The following is a 23,125-nucleotide window of genomic DNA, read 5'->3' on the forward strand; positions in this document are numbered from 1 at the left end:
AAATTGCCATAATCGTCCAAAATTACTCCAAACACCTCGACGCTCAAATTTCCTCTTAATTATCCCATAGATCACTCAGTCAACAATTTCCGAACGTTTTTACTTCCAAAAAAAATTGCTTCTGCAAAATTAGCAAAATCTCACGTATCCACAAAATTATAGCGACAGAATTTTCTGATCAAAATTACCTTAAATATCACCATAATCGTCCGAAATTACTCCAAGCACCTCCCCACTCAAATTTCCTCTCAATTATCCCATAGATCACTTCGTCAACAATTTCCAAACGATTTACTATCAAAAACTACCCTCTATTCCCAAGCGATCGAATTTTCACGCAAACATTTTTCCCCGATTCTTTTTTTCCTCAAGGTTCAAATAACTCTGAGCACTTTCCCCTTCGAATGCAAATAGCCGGGGGAGGAGGTGTCACGGCACGGAAATAGGCAATCACACTTTGTTTACTTGAAAGCGCTATTTGCCAGCCGTCTTCCGAGACCATTCAGCCTCGTCGCGTTCGATCAAAGCTTACCGCCTGATTACCTTCCGGCCTTGTCGACTCTTCCTTCTCGATCATTCTCATCGCGGGATTTCACACGGATTATCGCGCGGTCGTATCTCTTCGATTCGAATCGCTACGAGAGAGTCTGTGCGAGGAAGGACGAACGCACCAGGTGAACTTTCGTACGGTTTTATCGGACGAGCGCGATCGAGAAAGCTTCGAACTCGATGAAAATTTGATGAGGCCACTTAACGCTGACATGAACGCCGATGGCGTGTGGTTAAGCCAGCACATGCGACACCATGGACTTCGCGATTAGAGAATAGACAACGAAAGGAGAACGATGAATTTTTGTTAAACGAAGAAAGTTGTTCTTCTTTCAAATTTGAGGATTTTTGTTCGTGTCGATATATTTGGACGTAGTTTCTACAATTTTCTAAGGGAATATTGTTGAAAGGACGAGGTTTCGCGAAGGGAAATGGGCGTACAAATTCGAATGGGGGAAAATTTCGAGCGTCTGAGAAACGGTTGACTCGAACTACTTGTTGAGTTCGAGAGTAGAACGTTTTCGGGAGCGGAGCGAGTAGTGCAAGTCGACCATTACTCAGACGCTCGAAAGTTATTCGGAAACGAAGCAAGTAGTGCAAGTCGACCATTTCTCAGAGGCGCGAAATTTTTTCGGAATCGAGGCGAGGTAGTGTAAGTCAATCATTTCTCAGGCGTTTTATTAATTGCATTTCTTCGGTTTTCCCAGAACATTAATTTTTCAATTTTCAATAAAAATTATAAATAATTTCTAACTAAACTACTATACACAACAGTTAATTCAACGTGAAATTAATAAATTAAGCTGTTTTATTAAGTTAAAGTACTTGAAACTAAACCGAAAACTTCATTTTACTATTTGCATTGTTAGTTCAATCGTTTCAACGTTCTGGTACAACTTGTATTAATTCTCTCGTTGCACGGAACGTGTTAACAGTATGAAAATGTTAATTATAAATTTGAAAATGGGGTAAAGGGTGTTTCCTTGGAGAAGTAAAGGTAATTTATTTATGGAGATTGGTAATTTATCGAATTTTCCGAAATGCCGAAGTGAATTCAGCGTGTATTGAGCGTGATTACTAGTTTTAATATTATGTACCATGAATGTTTCACGTGGAACGACACGATGCTTAATTACCGTGTACGACAAGCAATCCAGCGACTTCCTTCCCGCCAAATTCTACTGAAACATCAACGAAAAGTGCATTAGACGTCTAACGGGGCATTAGACTTAATTACCTGCTCAGAATGCATCGTAACCTTTAATTAAAATCCGCATTCACGAAAGCATCGTGCATGATGGTTCTGTGGAAGGATGTTAATTAACTCTTGCTAATAAGAGCTACGTGAAAAAACAAAAGGGACGAATATTCGTGGATCATTGTGCGAAAAATACACCCCCTTTCGATACCGTGGGAAAATGAAATCGACGAAGCAAAGAAAATCATGGGAAATGATAGTTTTCTGAGAGAAAGGCGAATCTAGTATACGATTATGAGAATTTTACGGTAAATAGCGAGATATGCAGTGAAAAATTAGGAGAAAAATTGAGGAAAATAGAGGAAAGTGGAGGAAAGTAAAGGAAAATAGAGAAAAATAAAGGAAAGCAAAGGAAAATGGAGCAAAATAGAAATAATGGAGGAAAATAGAGGAAGGTAAAGGAAAATGGAGGAAAATAGGGGAAAATAGAGGAAGGTAAAGGAAAATGGAGGAAAATAAGGGAAAATAGAGGAAGGTAAAAGAAAATGGAGGAAAATAGGGGAAAATAGAGGAAGGTAAAGGAAAATGGAAGAAAATAGGGGAAAATAGAGGAAGGTAAAGGAAAATGGAGGAAAATAGGGGAAAATAAAGGAAGGTAAAGGAAAATGGAGGAAAATAGAGGAAGGTAAAGGAAAATGAAGGAAAATAGAGGAAGGTAAAGGAAAATGGAGCAAAATAGAAGAAAATATGGAAGACAGAGTTCACAGGATGGAAACATTCCCGAATCACAGAAAGATACTCTCTGGGCTTCGCACGAAATGCAATCAACGAGGCAAACAAGATGATGGGAAAGATTAACGGTAATTTTCCGCGGGAGAAGCGAACGGAATACAGAATTACTGGAATTCGACGGCAAATAGAGGGATACAGGGTGAAAAATTAGGGGGAAAATAGATGAAAAATAGCGTTGATAGGGTGGAAACATTCGAAGCAATGTTCACCTTAATGACCTGTCAGACGTTTGACGTGGAGTAGCCACGATTACGATGCAAATAGTTTGCTCGATTTGCTTGGGGGTAAACACGACGGTAGAAAACAACGGTAAAAATCCCCTTCTTCACGGTTACCACCGTGAGACTTGAAGTAGTAAGAGGCAGCGTTAGTCGGACAGAAGTTTCTTACCTGACACGGTTCAAACAGTCCTGGTTTCGAAGGGAGGAACTTCTCGCAGAAACTTTCACTAGCTAGATGGTCCACGTTTGTCGGATCCTTCGCGAAACTCTTACTTTCCTGCTGTGCTTCACGAACTTCGCGTTATTTTCGTTAATTTCCAAGTTCTTCGTTCCCCCGTGTATTATCCGGTTTTTCTTCTTTTCTTCTTCTTCTACCCCGTCGGCTGGTCATTTCTCTTCGCTTCTCTCTCGTCACAAGATAAATCGCTATTTTCGCGTGTTTAATCGGTGAATCGAGAGAGAAACAGCGCGTGTGTTTTCGCTATCGAGCAATTTTTCCCCTGGTTTGCAATCTTTTTCAATCTGTCCACGTGTATTTCGTCGATCATTTTTTCTCTCTCTCTCTCTCTCTCTCTCTCTCTCTCTCTATTTACACGAGGAGTTAATGGCGATTGTGTGTGAAAAAATTGATCGAGAGGGGAGAAGGAAATAGATCGTGTTGATATTGGTGTTCGATTTACGCGAATGGTCAGTTCCTTCTTTATTTATTTAACGCGCGGAAGCATTCTTCCGTTTAACCCATTGTAATGTAGACAGTTTCTGTTCGTTCACTTGTCAATCTTTGTTTTCTCAGAAAGCTTGAAAAACGTTCGAGGTAGCCGTTCCTTTTTTGAAGTATTCTACACAGCGTTGAAGACTATATTTTTCATTCGTTTTCTAAGAAACGACTCGCGTGAACAAAAAATCCAACGACAAATTACACCTCGTTTGCCACATTCTCGCGTCATTAGCTCGCTTCGTGGAAAAGTAAAAAAATAACCAGTTGTTTCTCGTGGTCAGATGCTTTATTGCTTTACTTCCCCGTCGAACAGAATGATTGACGACAGTTCACCACTTGGAAACTCCTTTTCCGTGGAGCACTATCGACCCGAACAATGAGTCGAAGTCTTCTGACCGTGAGAAGGTAACACCTCTTCTCCTTGGACAATAATTTCACGAGATTCTTATCCTTGTAGGCATCTGGTGAGCTGTTCTTTGTGTATTTAGACGAGTCGTGATGTTCAGGCAACAGAGTCGTGTTAGAAAATCATTCGTGTCCTCTCGGTAGTGAAATCGTGTGGAAAATTCTCGTGAAAGTGTCTGTTTTTGGGGCAATCGGTTATCAAGTTTCGACGAGTGGCGATTAAAGTTCGAGAAGTGACCATTTTTGGGAGAAAAAGGAGATTTGCAAGATTAGAATAGAAGCAAAAAGCAACTTTTAAGAGAAAAAGAAGGCTTCAAAAATCAGAATAGAAGCAAAAAGCAATTTTTAAGAGAAAAAGAAGACTTCCAAAATGAGAATAGAAACAGAAGCCACTTCTAAGAGTGAAAGAAGTCTTGCAAAATCAGAATAGAAGCTCAGAGAAATTTTTAAGAGAAAAAGAAGGCTTGAAAAATAAGAATAGAAGCAGAAGCCATTTTTGAGAGTAAAGGAAGGTTTCCAAAATGAGAATGGAAGCGAAAAACCATTTTTAAGAGCAAAAGAAGACTTTGAAAGTCAGAATAGAAGCAAGAAGCAATTTTCAAGAGCAAAAGAAGGCTTCCAGAATCAGAGTAGAAGCAAGAAACCATTTGAAAAGTGAAAGAAGACTTCCAAAATCAGAACAGAATCTCGAAAACCACTTTCAAACTCAAAAGAAGTCTTCCTCGAGATGGAACGCTGGAATCAGCAATGAATAGACCCGCGTGATACCGCGATGCCGGAAAAGAGACGGAAATTACGATTCAATCGTAGTTCACGTTTGCAAAGTTATCGCAGCAAAACACATTTAACAGCAACGCGTTTAAATATTCCGCGACCAAGCAACGCTGCAACTTTCTGCCAATTTAAACACCGATAAAAGTTCCACCAAATCACCGCTATCTCTAATGGAAATCTAAAGAAACCCAAACAGCGAAGATCAAATAGAGAGATGCTACCACCACCCTCGACAACCTACTCAATCTTCCTCCTCCTTTTTTCCCTCTTAAAATCCTCGGTGTCGCTGAAACACACGTTCGAGCGCAGTAAATTCCGCTCGTCCGTGGAGGATACGGACACTCTATCGCGACAGCAAGCAGACAACCTGAAGCTGATGATAAATTTCATCCGGGATTCCCCGGAGTTTCGTCCGCTCACGTTCTCCGTGATCCTGCCAGAGTTTCAATCGAGCCTCGTCGATTTTCTCCTCGAGTACATCGGCCAGAGGTCGATCGAGGCCTACAAAGTCAGAGCCAGAGACCTGTCCCTGAAGACCACTTGGATCAATCGCGTCAGACTCACTTGGGTCTTCGTGATCCACGATCTCTCCAGCCTGAACATCTTCATCTACTGGCAGAGGGAGATATGGAAGTCCGGGAGCCAATATCTGATCGTTTTCAGCAACGAACAGGTCGTCCTACCTTGGCGAACGATCTTCGGGAACTTGTGGAAGAAATACAGGGTCTACAGGATTGTCTTCATCTCTGTTCAAGATGATTATGGTTGCTTGATGAAGTACATGCCTTTCGAGGGGTTTGCGAACGGTTTTGGCAGTGTGCACAGGTTGTGTTTGCAGAGAAACTCTGAGAATTCAGTGGAGAATGATTTGCAGGAGGAAGTGTTGCATGGAGGTACGAAGTTGTTCGAGGATTTTCGAAATTTGAACGACTATCCTATGAACGTGATTGTCTTCGAGTCTCTGTTGATGAACGTTTCCTACGATAAAGGTAGATTGAGACTAGCCAAGCCAGACGCAAACGTGGTGTTCACTCTGGAGAAGGCTATGGGAGCGAAGTTCCACATAAAAGCTACGAGGAAGATCGAGTTCAAGGGAGATCCCTTCGCCAGTTCTCTGCAGAGCGTAGAAACAGGAGATGTCGAGATGGTCGTCACCGGTTTCTTCGTCAAAGTCTACGCCAAGTTCCGCCAATTCCAATTCACCTGTGCAGTCTACGAGGACAAACTCTGCTTCCTCTCTCCCGACTCCGGCCTGGTACCCAAGGCCTACATGCCTTTCTTGCCCTTCCAAAAGGATCTATGGGCTCTCCTGATGCTCTACAACGTTCTAATAACGCTTCTATGGTTCCTAGTGAAGTACATCAACGAAACACTCCTAAAACCGACAAATTCCCTCGAGAAAAAGACTCTTCACACACCTGTTAACCTCAAATCGAACACACCGATCGTTCGATTCTCCAGGAACGAAGCAGCCTATCAATTTAATCACTCCAGAAGATGTTCAACGAATACAGAATCTCACTTCCCGAGAGATCCTCGAACGCTCAATTTACAATCTTGTTCCTCGAGAGATCCTCGAGCCCTCGATCAGCAATCTCGCATCTCGAGAGATTCCCGAATGCTCAATTTACCGAACCGAGCGCCGCCGGAAATCCCCGGATACGCGACGAAGCTGTTCACCTTCGTCGAGCACCTCTGTTACCCTCTCCAAGGCGGAGAGACGTCGACGCAGAGAGCTCTCCTCTTCGGCACGCTTTTCTTCGGTCTCATAGTGAACGGTCTCTACCAGAGTTACCTAGTCTCCAGCCTGAGCAAACCGTTTCACTATCCCCAGATGCACACCCTGGAGGACGTTCTCGACTCCGGGAAGATCGTGGTCACCAGATACGCGAACCTGAAGAACGTGTTCCTCGACGATTCCGCGCAGGACATGAGGCTGTACGAGAGGATCAACGTGATGAACTCTCGCGGATCTACCAAGGATTTCGTCGCGTACGGGAAGAAGATCTCTATCACCCGGTATTACACGATGATGCTGCAAGAGTTCTCCTACTACGACAAAGAGGGGAATCCTTTGGTGTATCTGGTGGACGAGTGTCCGATGAACTACAGAGTCTCGTACGTGTTGAGATTCCATTCGCCGTACGCCGAGAGGGTGGATTTCGTTCTGTTGAGACTCGGAGAGGCTGGATTGCTGGGTTCGTGGATGGAGAGCATGGTCTATCCGATTAGAATCGGGAGAATCAGGAGGAAATTGGAGAGTGAAAAGAGGAGGATCAGGCTGACGCTCGAGCATTATTCTCTAACGTTTTTACTGTTGTTTCTTGGTCTGCTCGGCTCGGCGACGATCTTCTTCTGGGAGGTGTACGCGGCGAAACGGAATGCGAGGAGACGTTGAAAGGGGAAGAAGGAGGTCGTTTCGGAGTTTATTCTACGGTGGGGAATTGGAATGGAGAGTTCACCGGCGGTCGAAAAAGCGGAACAGAAATGAGAGGATACTTTCCGCGGAGATGGAATAAAGCGTTTCATGGTGTCGTAACGATTTTACGAATTCTCCGCCGCCTGGATTTTCCGACCCTCGATTTTAGAGGTAAGAACGAGAGAATGGTGTTTTTCTTTCTTTGGAGAAATTTGTTTATTTCTTCAGGAATTTAGCTTGTTTTCTTCGGTGTATCTTGTTAGTTTTCCTTTTTTTGGGGGGGATTTGGGAATGGAGCAGCTGTTTATCGAACGAATCAACGTGCACTTGTTATTCCAGCTAGAATGAATTCCCATTCTCGTCTGAAGAGCGAGCTTTATTTATTATTTAACACGGTGACTCGTGTTTTGTGCGATTCGACACGGTGAGAAGATATGAAAAATTCAGAGTATTATTCTTGTCGAAAGAGGGAAAGAAAGTATCATTTACTCGTTTTTAACGAACTTTCGGTTTAATTGGCTTTAATGGAGTAATTCGAATAACAGGGTGATTAATTATTGACATTCCTCAGTTCGTTAATAACAAAGCGAATTATGCAAATGTGTGTGTGTACGGAAATGCGAAACTCTCACGGTTAAAAGCATTCGATTATAGCAGCGGATATTATTAACACGAGATGATTAAAGGTAAATATCAAAGGAGATCTCGATATCGTGAAATTTCGCGGTTGATTTATAAATCTCTAGAAATGCTCGGCTGTCTTGGAGGAAATGAGTGGAACGATAGGCGTACTTCACGGGATTTTACCCTATTCAAGACACGTACTTCATTTCTTCGAGGCAGATGCTCTGTTAAATACGATTAGGTTGTACCTGTCGGTATTACAAAAGCGTAGCAACGTTATTCTCTCACGCGAAACAAGTGAATTCGAATCTGGGAATAAATTCGTTCCGCGAGATTTTCGCGAAATCGTCGGAATTCCATCTTGGAGGAATTGCAACTTATGAAATTGCAGGAAATTGTTTCCGAGTATATCAGATGTGCTATTTTCCTAAGATTTATCACGTTCATTTCTTTTGCAATTTTTTTGCAGTAACTGCTTTGTTTTCCATTGTTTTCCAGATTTCAGAATTTTATTTATTAACTTTTCTCTCAATTTCTTTATCGAAGATTCTTTTCATAATTTCTTCACGGTTTATGCGACTAACTTTGCAAAAATGCTAATTTCGGAGGAATTGTTTTTAGGAAATTGTAGGAATAATTGTTCTCCAGATTTCAGAATTTTATTTATTAATTTTTCTCTCAGTTTTTATACCGAAGATTCTTTTCACGACCTTTTCACGGTTCATGCGAATAACTGCGAAAATGCCAACCCTGGAACAACCGTTCTAACGATATTGTACGAATAATTCTTTCCCAGATTTCACAGTTTTATTTATCAATTTCTTTCTCGCAGACTCTTTGTATCGTTTTTCCACGGTTTACCCGAATAACTTCGCAGAAACGGCGGCAAACCGGGTTATAAATGAACGCTCTAAATTTCACGCATTCGCATAAATCTCACTCCCGAACGTGGCATTCATTTTCCACACTTCCGCTTCTCACCGTGACTCTTTCTCTCCTTTTCGCGTGTAAAATTCCTGTGAAAATTCACCTTGCAAAAACTGACACAGTTGCATACTGAAAACCTATTATATACTATACACCATTTCAAAAAATTCCCTTCCGTCGATATCATCGCTAAAAAAGATCGTAAATTTATTCATGTCAATCACAGTATCGGCAAATCTAACTTATCATCGCTGTCAGATACGTTAATATATATTATTAACATTTTGACTGCAACGCAAGATTTACATATTTTGCTCAAGGGGCCAGAAGATAATTTTCATTATTCTACACGTAGTATTATATTATGCTTTATTATTATTTTTTTTAAATTCAAAATAATGTCTAGTTAGCTACGGTGTTAAAAATTTTAGTCCACGATACTCGTTTTATTTTAATTACTGTTGCGTCGTGGACTTTGATCAAGTCTTATGACCAGGAGTTCTGGCGCAGGTTGATGATAGTTCTCGCTGGTTCAAGGTGTATTGAAACTTCGTTGTTGGGTTAGATGGTTTTTATTTGATTCGTTGATGTAGATGTTTGATAGATGTTTACTTGAAATTCGGTTATTCTTTTTTTTGACGATGTGTCTCGTGCACTGGTTTTGCTGTGATTGTCGGTTTTCAGGTGTGTAGATGTATATATAGGCATTAGGTTGGTTCTGATTGGTGGTTGTGTTATGGAGGTGGAAAACGTGGTGTGTTCGGCTATTGGTCGACGAAAACTGTGCGCTATGGGCTGGGTCAAGTAAGGACCCAGCCTCGTGCTCGCGCAACGCATCTTCTGAAGGGCACCGCCTCCTGGGGAGGAGGCGGTAATGTGAGATTCTTATTCACTAAAACCTCCACGGTGACCCTCATCGGGCGCGCTGGGGGAGCTCCGGCATCTCTTGCGAACACGACCGGGACACCCCCGCGCCGTGGCTTGCGTCCCGACTGCAAATAAATTACAATCACCTCTCCCCGATTGAACTCCGCCCTTAGGCCCTGCAGCGCCAGGGAGCCACGCCCAGTGCCGCCCATCTCGGGACCGCTATGCTGGGGAGGCCGGGTCCCCACCCGGACCCCCCACGGCCCTGGAGAGCCCCACCCTCTCGGGAGGACAGGGATGATCCCTGGGGATGGTCCCCGCCCTCAGGAGGCAATTCTACTTAGTGAATCCTGCGGGCTGCCGGCTCGCTCTCTGCCCCTCAATAACCTTCTGAGAGGGTCCGTCCTCTCGCGGCCCTCTCCGCGGCCTCCCACGACTCCTCCCCCGACAACATCGCCTCCCTGCTGCCAGGGAGAGGTCCCCTCCTATTTCCATCCGGAGGACGCGGCAAAAATCCCCAACCTGTGCCAGGGTTTCCCGGAGGCAAGGGAGGGGCGTCAAGGCACATATATAAGGACGCGTTGAATAAGACTAAGTGGAATATATTAGAAAGATTATTAGGAAACGTGTAGTTGGTAAAGGCGGATCAGAAAGGAACAAGGCGTCAACGACGGACGGACAAATAAATATAGTTTCAACATCTGTTTAAATAAATCCTGACAAGTATTATTTAGACCAGACAGCTCTTACAAACGAAAGAATGGTTAATTACGTCAACTGAAAAGCGAAAAGAATGCATAATTACTAATTCTTTCACAAACGGACCTTTCGAGAAGAAACATTTGTCGTTTCACAGGTTCGCGATTGTCGAGCGACGATAAGCACGGACGAGCATCCGGCGGAGAAGAACTACCGAGAGGAATATTCACGTTTCTCAATTATATCGCTTTGGGGAAAGGAAAATGAAGGTTGGAGCGGCGTGAAACGGACGCGAGGCGACGCGACGTTATGACGGGCCGAACGTCGCCTCGTATATTTTAGACGTACATAATCCTTTGAGCATCGCGAAATTACCGCGTGACCGCGTTCTATCAGGGGTGGAACACGGTGAAATTATTATTCACGAGCTCGTGGCAATGCAACCATTATGTCGAGGAGGAGCACGCCGACGACGTGGAAATTATCATCGTCTTCGTCCAGTGAACGAACCTCCTCTCTGATCTTTCTATTGCCGCGTTGCTAATTTCTCGATAGTCTCGTCGAGGATTATATTCAGTATTGTTTGTGACAAGAATATTTTTAGATGGAAGAATTTGTGTATATTGCGACGGTTAGCATGTTTTACCTGTTGCATTAAAGTAAGTAATTTGGTAGAAAGACAAATTTATGGTAAGATTTTAATGTCCCTTGCGAGGATTGCTTTATGATTTTTATTAAGTGTCAGAGATTTGCCTTGATTGGTTTGATTTTGCAATAGTAGCTCAATGAGAATTGTGCGAGTTTATTTTGAACTTTGTTAGGATCGTTTGGTTCAGTTTTAATTTTATCTACTTTTAAATTTTCAATTCCTGGATTTTTATGTTTCTCGATTTAAGTAAGTTAAATTTTCATTCTGTTATCTTAACACCATGGACCTACACACATCTTCTAGATTATCAATTTTAACCCTTTGCAATCGAGTGGCGACTGAGAAGCGACACTAAATAATTGTCACTTAGCAAAGTAATTAATCAAGAACAGATTTGTGAGCCTCTATAAATTTGTCCACCATAGTGAAATAGAGAATACGTTTAGTATTTAAATAAAATAGTATACTTTATTTCTACGTTAGTTTCAAAAAAATTTGCAACCTCCCCTGTAGCAAAATCACCTCCGAGTGCAAAGGGTTAATATTTATATTAAGTAATTCATTTTTTAAAGTAAATCTATTTGCATTTTGAAAGTAACACGAGGAAACTCAGAATTTTTCAACAGATACTTTCAACTAGATACATTCAACTAGATACCCTGTAACACAGATAAAAGGGTTAAATAAATATTCACAGAAAGAAATATCAGAATTTCCTCGAGCACGAAAACTATTATACAAGTTTTAAGTTAAAAAATAGTCACATTAAATTTGACAAACACGCCGAATCAACGACTAACTTTTTTCATTTAATGAAACTTTCATTTCTAAAAAGGAAAATAGCTGTCAGTGGTACAGAAAACGCGAGGGAAAAAGTCACGATTGAAATCTACACGTCGAGGGAAACGAAAATGTTTTCGATGAAAGTTTCATTTCTGAAAAAAAAACCGCGTTTGCGTGTGTACCATTCGAAAATTCCAAGCCGCTCCTTTAGAACAGCCGTCGTTACGGCACGGATCGAATCGAGAACGGGAAAAAGGATCAAAGGATGTGTAACGCACGAGATCCTAGAACTGATAGATTTCCACGTGCTTTCGTCTCTCCCTCTCGCGAAAAACACATCCTCGATGGCGTGTGTTCCTCCCCCGCCTGTTTGATATTCCGATCGTCTCTCCCGCGTTGTTCCTATACACGTCCCATTCGACGTTTCCCCGTCTGCTCTCGTCGAAATTGCGCCCAACAGCAAACATGGGTCACCGGGAGAAATATATTCGACAGCTTTTATTATATTTTCCTACCATCCAGGGAAATACACGGCGAAACTCACTACGAACTGTAGTATCGTACCTATGCTACGTGGGGATATTCTCTCGTTTCGGTGGAATTTGGAAAAATCTGTACTCCGAAAGAGACACTTGATGATGTTTTAACAGGGTAAATTCTTCACCGGAGAGACTGGAGATTGGTGCGGGTGTGATTAATTTAGACGTGTTTCAGGGACTCTCGAAAGGTTTATCTTTCGGGGAATCTTTGAAACCACGCGGAAATTAATTTGTAGATCATACCATAAGCTTGCATCGAATTTAAGAATTTAGATCAATACTTCCAAAGATTCTTTAAATTTGAGAAAAGAAAAACGAAACGTCTTCTCGTTCCACAGTGTTTTCTCTATCTTCTTTTTTTGTAAGATCATTAGATTTCCAAAGATCCTTTAAATTTGAGAAAAGAAACGTAAACGTCTTCTCCTTCCACAGTGTTTTCTCTATCTTTTTTTTTTGTAAGATCATATTTCCAAAGGACCTTTAAATTTGAGTGAAGAAACGTAAACGCCTTTTCCTTCCACAGTGTTTTCTCTATCTTCTTTTTTTGTAAGATCATTAGATTTCCACAGATCCTTTAAATTTGAGAAAAGAAAAACGAAACGTCTTCTCGTTCCACAGTGTTTTTCTCTCTTTTTTTGTAAGATCATTAGATTTCCAAAGATCCTTTAAATTTGAGAAAAGAAAAACGAAACGTCTTTTCGTTCCACAGTGTTTTTCTCTCTTTTTTTTTGTAAGATCATATTTCCAAAGGACCTTTAAATTTGCGAAAAGAAAAACGAAACGTCTTCTCATCCCACAATATTGTCCTCTTTTATTTTTGTAAGATCATTAACACCGTCGCTACAGAATCTCCCTCGATCTTCATTAAAATGTTCATCGAATGACCCATTTTTCCCGCACACTTGTTTCCATTCATCAAATCGCCTCGTTTATTCTACCCGTAAAATCAATATCGCGTAGGTTTGTTTCATCGTATGATCAAGATCTCAACATCAAAGGGTATCCTGAATACATTAAGAGTCTCTGTTTCACAGAGGAAAAACGGCGATCGGTTTTTACGCCTGTAATTCATTTAGACGCGTGACATAGCCTCTCAAAGGGCTTATCATTCCCGCGAAATCTCTCCATGACGCAAACCACCGGAAATTAAATTCTCCATTCTCGTCCGATACTCGTTTCCGTCGATCCGCCTTCCTCCTTTATCTCACTCTTAGAAAACAGTAACCGAGGGTATGCCAGATATATGCGTACACGGTAACAGTATACTCCGTTACACTCTGTTTCGTCGAATGATCAAAATCGCTAGATCAAAGGGTATCGCGAATACATTAAGAACCTATGCTTTCGACAAAGGAAAAACGTTGATATCGGTTTTTACGTGTATGAATCATTCCAGACACGCGTGGCACAGCCTCCGAAAAGGCTTATCTCTCCCGCGAAATTTTCTATCTTTGCCTAATCATCGGAAATGAAATTCTCCATTGTCGTCGCTGTACTCGTTTCCATTAATCCGCTCGCCTCGTTTATCTCACCCCTTTCGAAATAACAGGTTGATCAGCGTAATTCAAGAGTCTCGAGAGTAATTATAAACTGTAATTAAGGTGAAAAGAGGGACTCGGGACAGTAGTTAAGAGTGATTTTCGCCGGAGAAAAGTACCACCCTAATCGTGATAACACTGCCACCTTCTCACGAAAATACCCTTCCCGTTTTCTGAAGGGAGCTCCTCGAGATTTTAAAGGGACACCTCTTCACAGGGGGATAATTAGGCTCGTTCGTTTAACGTCGAGAAAGTTATTATCGTGTGAACGGGGTGGGGAGGAGGGTAAATAACGCTGGAAAGCGGCTGGTATCGCGAAAATTGACGAGGAGAGGGGCGATTTTCTTGGAGATAAAGGTGGGAAATTTCTTTCGATAAAGTCTGGTGTGAAGTGTGACAGAAAATTTTGAGGGATTTTCGTGGATCTTTGGAAATTCGCTGGAATAATAATTATTGTTTCTTTGAGGATAAAAAGTTACTACTAATTTTATTTACATTTATGTTTCGAACGAGATTTAAAAGGATTTGAAAATTTTGGAAAATTTCTTTCTTTCAAACTGAGAATTGTTGCTGTTTTGGGTTTTATTGACATTCATCGATCTCTAGGTCTAGAAATTAAAGCAATCTTTTCTGTCAAACAGAATTCTTTACATTTCAATTTTTCAATTTTCAGTTAAACCCAACATAAGAGAATTTAGGTATTTTTTTTTTTTTATGCTGTTTTAATAAGTACAACTCAGAATTGAACTGAGAATTTCTCTGAAATTTGTCAATTTCCAAATCTTTCACTTATCAGAAAATATTCTTCACACTTCTACTTTTCCATTTAAACGCAGAAGAATTTTCATATTTTTGCAAATGCTATTTTACCGAATGCAACTCTCAGAATTGAACAGAGAACGCAATACAAAATTCCTTTAAAAATCAATTTCCAACTGGACGAATGATCGCGATGAAATTTTTCACTTGTCAAAAACTACTCTTCACATTTCTACTTTTCCATTTCCATTTAAACACAGCGTGAAAGAATGGAAGTATGTCGTTAAGAGGATTCCTTTGAAAATCAATTCCCAACTCGACAAATTACCACAATGAAATCTCCCATTTAACAAAACCATTTCCACCAAAAAAAAAAAAAAACATTCAAAATTTCACGTTAACGAGAACAATTTCCCACCTGCAGCAGAACACGAGCAAAGAAAGATTCAACGTGTACTTTTTCGCTTTTCTGCACATTTCCACCACGTTGCATTCGCTCCATTTGCCTCATTACAGCGAAACGTTCGTGTATAAAACCCACCTATCTCGCTCTTCTCCTCTTCCTCTGTACCATTTCCAATCTGGATCTTTCCCCCAGCCGATCCTGCTAAATTATCCAACGTTGTTCCGCCTGCATTCCCTGGCGAACGCTATCGTACTGGTCGCCAGACCCACGTAAAGTATCGCGAAAGGGATGAACAAATGTTGAATGGTGATCTTTCGATGCATCGTCGTTCCCCGTAGAAGCACTCGTTTCTTCGCTTGGTAAAGGCTCTGGTACCATTTTCCGTAGAAACCGCCGTTGTTCAACCTGGCCATCACGTTGTTTATGCGGCCGCGGAACGGCGATCCTGTGGAACAGGGTTTGTTCACTGAAAATCGCGCCGCGATGCTTGTTCGACCGGACGCGAATGTTTCGAGATGCGCTCGCGATAAATTAATGGCGCGAGGGCTGCTTTTTAGGTTGGGGATGTTAATATTAGGTTTAACCGTAATATTGTGGGATCAATTCGTCAGGGAAAAAAGTACACACTGTCGCATGGCAAGCTCGAGCCTCGGCGCGCTACCTCCAACTGCCTTTTTGTCCCGGGGCCCGCGTATCCCTTCTACGCTTCGCTTTTCGCTCATTCTCACACACGCACACACGCCGTGCCCGTACGCTCCACACACGCACTCGCGCGTGCGGACTCGATCGCCGGTGGATCAGTCATCACAATATATTTCTCGAACTATTAACAATTGTACTATTCTGTAATTTCGATGTGTTCGCGGTGTATAATTTTTGATGCGTCTTCGCGGTGTGTTTGATGATGAGTTCTTCGGATTGGTGGTGTGAAGCTGTCGTAGGTGGCGGAAGTGTGTGGTGATTGGTGTTTCGGGATGCTTGAGGGGTGTCTGTCTGATGGTGTGGAAGTGTTATATTGCTAGGATTACTGGTGTCGAGGGTCTGTTTTATTGTCTTGGCGCATGTGGTGTCCAGGTGTGCGAGTCTTCGTGATGTTTCGAGTAATAAAGTAACGTAGTATCGTAATTTTAAGCAAGCGTGGTTTTAAGAAAATGTGGCGAGCACGAGAGAGAAAGCGGGCGACGAGCGACGATAGCCAGGCCCAACGGGAAAAACCGCGGCGACGAGAGGCCCAAGGAAGGGCCTGGCTATAAAGTACGGCGTGCGAGGGATGAAAGGACAGTGTGTTTGAAAAAGTCGAGAGGCGTGTATCATAGTCAATTCTATTATAGTTTTTCTTATATTTTGTTGTTAAACATCTATTTGTCTATCTGATCCCACAGTAATTCATGGGTCACGCAGGCTAAGACTGCTTTGTTCAAGTACCGTTTGCTGCAGAAAAAGGACGATGTATTGTTCGGTCGTACCGACGACCGAACAAGGTTGAATCTCTTCGTTGAGCGAGAGAAACTGCGTGCAACGCCTTTCTATACTCTGTCCAATTTAAGAATAACCTCGCCCTCGGACCGATTATCGTCCGTTCTGCGCAGTTCCCGCAGTTAGACAGAGAGCGATGGTAAAAAACGGAGAAAAACGTAGGCGGTTAAGTGGGGGGTTTTGACGTTCTACACATCGTTCGAAATAAGAGTAACCTCGCTCTCGGACCGATTCTCGTCCGTTCTTCGCGTAGACAGAGCGTAGCGGAGGGGTAAGACGGAGAAAAACGTAGGCGGTTAAGCGGGGATTTAGACGTTCTAGCCCTGCCTTAGGCATGTCCCATACGCGAAGCGAGGTTACTCTTAAATTGGACAGAGCGTAGACGGGGCTCGTTTCGGTTTCCGCGATTTGTAGACAGTGGTTAGGTGGGAAGATCGACGACGGGAGGAACGAAGATACTGCGGGAGAGTTTAGGAACGTGGAGAATTGGTTAATTAATTGCTGCCGCTCGTTGAGAAGATGCACGAGACTTTACGGAGAGAATTATTGGATTCTGTGGATATTTAACGGTTGAGGTTTAGCGAAGAAAGGTCTAGGGAGTGTTCAGGAAAGTAATTTAACAGGGTCGGCTGTTGTGAGAAGATTTGTGGTACGTTGGGAGATATTGTTTAAGGCGCATATGCTGCGTCGGTGGCAGCGAGTGGGTGGAAAGCTTGGAAAATGTTTTAGAGTATGAAGGATCTGAGTTGATCAGTGAGCTATTGGGTTCTATTTAGAAAGTTTCGACGGGGACATATTTCAGCTCGGAAATGAAACACAATTGGGTACTGATTAAACCTGGAAACTTTGATTAACCCTTTTGCTGGCGAGGGCAAGCGCCTGTTTATTGTTATTATTATTAGAGAAATGCCGTGGGAGAAATAGGAGGGTGTGAAATTTTATTAAAAAGTTTCTTGGAAATTTTAAATTTTGAAATCTAGAATTTTCAGAAACCTTCAAATTTTCGAGGATATTTCGGGTTTGTGTATTGTTATTATTATTATAGATATACCACTGGAGAAACAGGAGGATGTAGTTTTATTAAAAAATTTCTAATTCCTAGAAATTTTAAATTTTCAAATTAGAAATTAGAGAGAAATTAGAAATTTTTTATGATATTTATAGTACGAAAGCTTGGCAATTCCTTCTACAAACCTTTCGTCATCACGTTGGCGAGAATATAATCCTTAGGACACTCTTTAACAATATGAAGCTTCTCCAACTGGTGCTCGTCGTACTTTAAAGTCACAGTCGACAATCTGTGAAGATAACCAGCATCCTTCGTCTCGAATAATCTTCTATGTATCTCCGTAACGTTCGCGTATTCCAATCTCACGTGAAGTCTATTTATCACCGGCGACGTGGAGTCTGTTAACGCATCGTCTATCACGTCTCTCGAATTAGTTAAAATTGCCAGACCTTAGAAACCCAAAACATACAAAAATTCTACGTTACGCTCTCATATTTGTCCTGCAACCTCACTTATGCACTTACAGTCGGTCACAAAAAGACACTAAAAGTGGTATTTAGAGCATTATAACTTTTCTAAAAATGAGCCAAACGCCTTGAATTTTTCTGAGAACTTGGAATAATTAACTTTACCAGACGACGTATGAACTAAATTTTGAAAAAAAAATTGTAATTACTCCAAATCGCGAAGAAATCTTTTCGGAAATTTTTATCTGAGCCTCCAAAGAAAATTAAAAAATTACCTTTATCTAGTATAAACTTAAAAAAAAAAAAAAGAAAGTCAAGTCGTTTGATCAAATTAAAAAAAAAAATTCTTCTGTTTTAAAGAGTCTGTGAAACACTTTTTTCGACCTAATTTCGGTATATTAACGTAATTACCGCTTTCCTCGAGCTCCTCCAACGTGTCAATGTCCTTGTAATACATTCGTTTGCTGAAAGTAGACGCCAGCTGTGACGTGAGCACTCCATTCAGTATCAGGCTGAGAAACAAACTGCACATCAGCAGCAACCTCTCCGGAAACCATGGTTTACCTGACTCGAAAGGTTGCATCAACTGGAGAACCACCTTCATCAAGTATCTAGCCACGGAGGCGAGATGGGACAGGAAGATCTGATTGAATCGTCTCGAATGTGTCTCCTCCATCTCCGTTTTCCACGTCAATCGAATGTTTCGCATCGTCTCGTACGTCTGAACGCTGTTTCCCATCGAAACGAGAACGTAGAACCACGTCAGAGATGCAATTCTTCAATTTCACAGTTTCCTAGTTCAACACTTATCTCTATCCTCCGCTACTTCCCCCCTAATTTTTACGAATTTGTTTATAAACGTTCCAAGAAAAAAGAGAAACAGGAGGTGAAACGTGGGTTTTTACCTTTCCTCGAATTTCCACGAAGATGATAAGAAGTTTTGCAGAAACAGAAAGTAAAAAAGGGACAAAGAAGGAAGGATTATGTTCAAACGATAAAATTAACGTTCTAAATTAATTTACCCGACCGTTTGCGTTTACACTGGTTATTTAGTGTTCCGACTGTTTTCGCGAAACTCCTCTATCATCGCCTGAATAGCCTGGCAAAATTCCCGCGAAACTCATTAATAATCTGCTAACGCGAATTCTCGTTTCGACGAACTGAATCGCCCACAGAATTTGATCCTTCGCGGTACAATACTCGCATCGGGATAGTATAGCAAAGTGTGACAAATATTTTAATTCCACAAATTTTCAATCCATTCTTCTCGTATTATACTCCCATTGTCTTAAATTTCGCAATTTTTAATCGACCTTTTATTCAATCTTTCCCCTTTGTACTCGTATTTTCCTATCGGATATTACACCGAAGCAGAGAAAAATATTAATTTAGTCGTACACGCGAAATGTTCTTATTTTCACCGGAACATCAAATTTCCGAATTTTCCAATCGATGCGTTTCAATCAATTTCCGTTTTTCGTCGTATTTGAATTGTGCCACGGGGTGCAACGATGAAGCGAGCGAAAGAAAAACACACGAATCCACTTAATACATATACAAAATCATTCTTCCCTATTTCCCGCCTTTAATTTGACGCTTTTTAATTAATTCTCTCCTCGTCGTGTTCGAATTACGTTACCCCGGCGAAACGAAGAAAAACACGAACGCAGGTAACGCACGAGAAAATTCCAGTTTCATCTCTTGTGCTTTAATTTCGCACGAATGTTTAAACGACGCGTTTTAATCTACTTTCCCCCCGGTATTGATCCTCTCGCGTGCTTTTCCCCCAGAAATATCGCGTTCAAACAAACCCTCGAAAAATAGAACCTCGCCGATAGAGAACGAGATAGAAAAGTCTCTCGATTTCCCGTTTTCGCCACCGAATGAAAAACCTACCCGAAGGTATCGTGGTGGCGAAGAGGGAACCGTGTATTCCGCAGTTTCAGCGTTCACTCACCCGCGCGAATCGTCGTATCGATCTTTCTCCAGGTCTCTCCCTGCTGTCCCGACTTCTCGATCCTCGAGGAAGTACGAATCAGGGAGAAATTCGCAGCAGAAAAGTTCTCTCCCACCTTTTCTCGCCTTCTCGAAGACCTCCCTGAAGATCTTGATGATCACGAGGTAATCCGGGACGGGAGAGGCTTTCGGCACGAGGACGCATAATTTATCGCTGGTAATGGAAGTTGTGAACTCCATTTGTCGCGTGAGATAATCCTTGACGAAGAACTGGTTGAAAGAAACATCGGCGAATTCGTAGACTAGATGTCCAAGCGTTCCGTAATAAGCACCGTTCTCCTCCCAACCAAATTTGTCCTTGGATCTGACTAATACAGGCGTCACGCTCATCATTCGGCACACTTCCTCGACGTATTTGTAATCGAAACCGGTGAATTCGCCGTTCACCAGATGCATCGTGGAGGTTTTAAAGATAGAGATCTTCAGCGGACAGGAGTTGAAGTCTCTCCTCTGGCTCTCCTCGAAGAAATCACCGATATCGATCCTGCTCGATCTGTTCACTATCAAGAAACTGTCCTCGTTCGTTTTGATGCAACGCCAGTCGCAGCTGCTGTTAACGTAGTATTTAGCGTGACGACCGGCGTAATCGAACGGATCGTATCTGATCACTTTGTCCCCGGTGAACAGTAGGAGTTTGTAGACTCGTCGGAATCGCCATAACCTCTCGAACGCCCATATGCAGAATCTCTCGTGATCGAAAGCCTCGGAGATCTGTGTTTTCTGTTCTTGAAGAAGATAGAAGTTCTCCGGATGCCAGAAAGAGACGAGATGAGGCGAGCTTAGGATGTCCCTTAGATGATCCATGTCTGAGAATAGTAGAAGAACGCAACTTCCGGATTCTATGGTTTGATAGTCGCGATTTCTGTTCGTGTCTTTTAAGGAGATCAGGTGTTTCAGGCTGACCAGTTTCGTAGAGATGTTTAGGTTGTTCAGGATTGTACGAGGTACTTGGAACGTTTGTTCGAGCTCGTAATCGTCGAACACTACTGTCAGCATTTTCGTGTGACTGAAGCTGGCCCATTTCTCGACGATAGGGTAGAGATTCGAGTAGCTGTCCGTGTTAGCGGGCTTGAATAGCTCGCAAGTGACGTGAAAGCGAATGGTCGAAGATAGGAACATCGCGAGGAACATGATGGACATCCTTTGGAAAGGGGTGGATACGATGTGTTTTGATGCGCCAGCTGGAAAGAAGAGATTTTTCGATTGTTAGTTGTCTGGGTGATTTCTAACGTTGTCTCGTTGTGTAGAAAGGTTCAAAGTAGGTGTTTGATGATTTTCTATCTTTTTGCTGTTATTTTTAATTCACGATTTATGTGGCAACTAATTTTACACTATTTTTGAGATTTTGGGAGATAATAGGAATCTTCGAATGGTGTTTGTTTGGATATTTTTATTTATATTTTTGTTTAATTAATGATTTATGTGGCACCGACTAATTTCACACTATTTTTGAGGCTTTGGGAGTCGATAGTAATTTTTCAGTTGTGTTTTTTTTGGATATTTTGTGTTTCTCATTGATACTTTGATACTTTTTGATCATTTCTAATTTTTCTTAATTTTTTGATAATCTTTCATGCTGGGAATGAAATTATTCAATTTTTTAATGTATTTAATTAATATAAGAATTTGGAATTGTTACATTTTTCGGAGAGCCAAAAGTTTCCTTGAAACGACTAAAGCACCCTTTATTAAACTGGACACCAAAACGAAGGGGATTTCGTTAATTTCCAGAAGCATCAAATGTTTTCACTTCGGAAATCCTCTTGAACAGTATAACCAACGAGAAGAATTTTAATTGGTTCGTTAAAAGGAACACGATAAAAATCTTCTCAAAATCTCCTTTTATGTCCACATACGTGTTCTTTCAGATTTTCTATTTTAGTTACGTTGCACAATTCTATCTTCATTGATAACAAGAAACTTTATTTAACTTAACCCTTTCGAATTCTTTAATTTTTTAAAATTTTCTCCCAAAATTTATCACATCTTCTACTAAACAGAAAAATTCATAATCTATACTGTGTCATCAATATGTCTTCACCTCTAAATAATTAACTAAAAAGCAAATTTCGTTAAAATTCCCAGCTCCAAGTGCTCTTCTAAACGTTTCGACACCGGAATCAATTCAATCTACAAGCTCGATTACAGTGTCGTTTGGAAAAATCTGTCGCGACGTTCGGATCCAACGTCTCAAATTCACCTCGACGCGCTTCCACCGTGGGCCAGTTAATTCTCCCGACCCAATAAACTTCGGTGGATCGCAAATCAGCTTGGTGTCGAGTTTGCAACTTTATCAGCCACTGGTAAGCAGCTTTTCTCTCTCAACTACTTAACCACCCCCCGAGCAAACGTGATTCCACGTGAAAAATCCGCCAACTCTCTCTCCTTTGTTCTGGTTCGAGCTACGATTCGACAAGCGGAACGAATCGATCGCGATTAATTCGACGCCACTTGATCGACTCGAAAACCGAATCTTCTCGTTCTCTGTCCGACCATCTAGAGACCTGTTTCGCTCGATTTAACGGTATGAATCTTGAAGGATCGAAACTCCTAAAGGATTCGCAAGTTTCACTCGGGAAAACGCTTATGAATCGATTATGAGTTAGAATTTGTAAGTTAACCGAGCGCGTTTCTTAATTTTAGCGCATCGGTCGGTGAAATTACTGAAATTGCATCGGCGCAGAATTCGTTTTTAATCTTTTCCCGATATTTGAATTGAAAATGTCTCAATTCTGAATTTTTCTGAAGAGAATTCGGAGCTGATTTTTTAAAAATATTTATTTGAAAAAGAAAATAACGCAGATAATGAGAAGAGGATTTTTAATTAACGATGCTTAATATTTACATGAAAATGAAAATTATAATAGCTTTTTTAAAGTGATAAATGCATCGAGAACGAAGTCTGCGACATATTTTGTCGAGGAAAATTCGATAGCCCAGCGAAACAATTTGGAATTTAAATACTTATTTCGTATGCATTGTTAATCGTCGGATGGAAAATAATATTAGAGTTAAAATATTGAATTTATTCTGGATTTATGAATTTTCCAATAAATTCCATTTTATCACGTATCGATCATAATAAGCGGCGTCGAGTGTGACTGGTGTTGCTATAAAGGAAGAGCTTAAAGCTGCATGAATTATTCACGTTGTTATAATCCCTATAGCGAAGATAATTCTACGTTTTTCTAGAAGGAAGCTTCGAGCATAAGCTTCTTCTGTACTGTTTCGCGCGAAACGAAAATGGCCTGGTCGTTACACAGCCGATAATTATCACCTTTCGTGGGGGA

The 23,125-nt window shown here is 41.4% G+C and overlaps 2 protein-coding genes across 2 annotated transcripts; one reads left to right on the top strand and one right to left on the bottom strand.

The window, feature by feature from the left end:
- Positions 1–5,033: 5,033 nt before the first annotated feature.
- LOC108572853 lies at positions 5,034–7,055 on the top strand. Its single transcript, XM_017935172.1, has one exon. The coding sequence runs from the start codon at positions 5,034–5,036 to the stop codon at positions 7,053–7,055; it is 2,022 nt and encodes a 673-aa protein (XP_017790661.1).
- Positions 7,056–15,073: 8,018 nt separating this feature from the next.
- LOC108572854 lies at positions 15,074–20,975 on the bottom strand. The gene is made up of 4 exons (XM_017935173.1): positions 19,777–20,975; positions 18,231–18,547; positions 17,538–17,801; positions 15,074–15,312 (listed from the first exon to the last, which is right to left on the bottom strand). Exons 1-4 carry the CDS (start codon positions 20,973–20,975, stop codon positions 15,074–15,076), a joined length of 2,019 nt encoding a protein of 672 aa, XP_017790662.1.
- Between the last annotated feature and the right edge of the window lie 2,150 nt (positions 20,976–23,125).

Source organism: Habropoda laboriosa, unplaced genomic scaffold (assembly GCF_001263275.1).
Source record: "Habropoda laboriosa isolate 0110345459 unplaced genomic scaffold, ASM126327v1 scaffold102, whole genome shotgun sequence".
NCBI classification, from domain to species: domain Eukaryota; kingdom Metazoa; phylum Arthropoda; class Insecta; order Hymenoptera; family Apidae; genus Habropoda; species Habropoda laboriosa.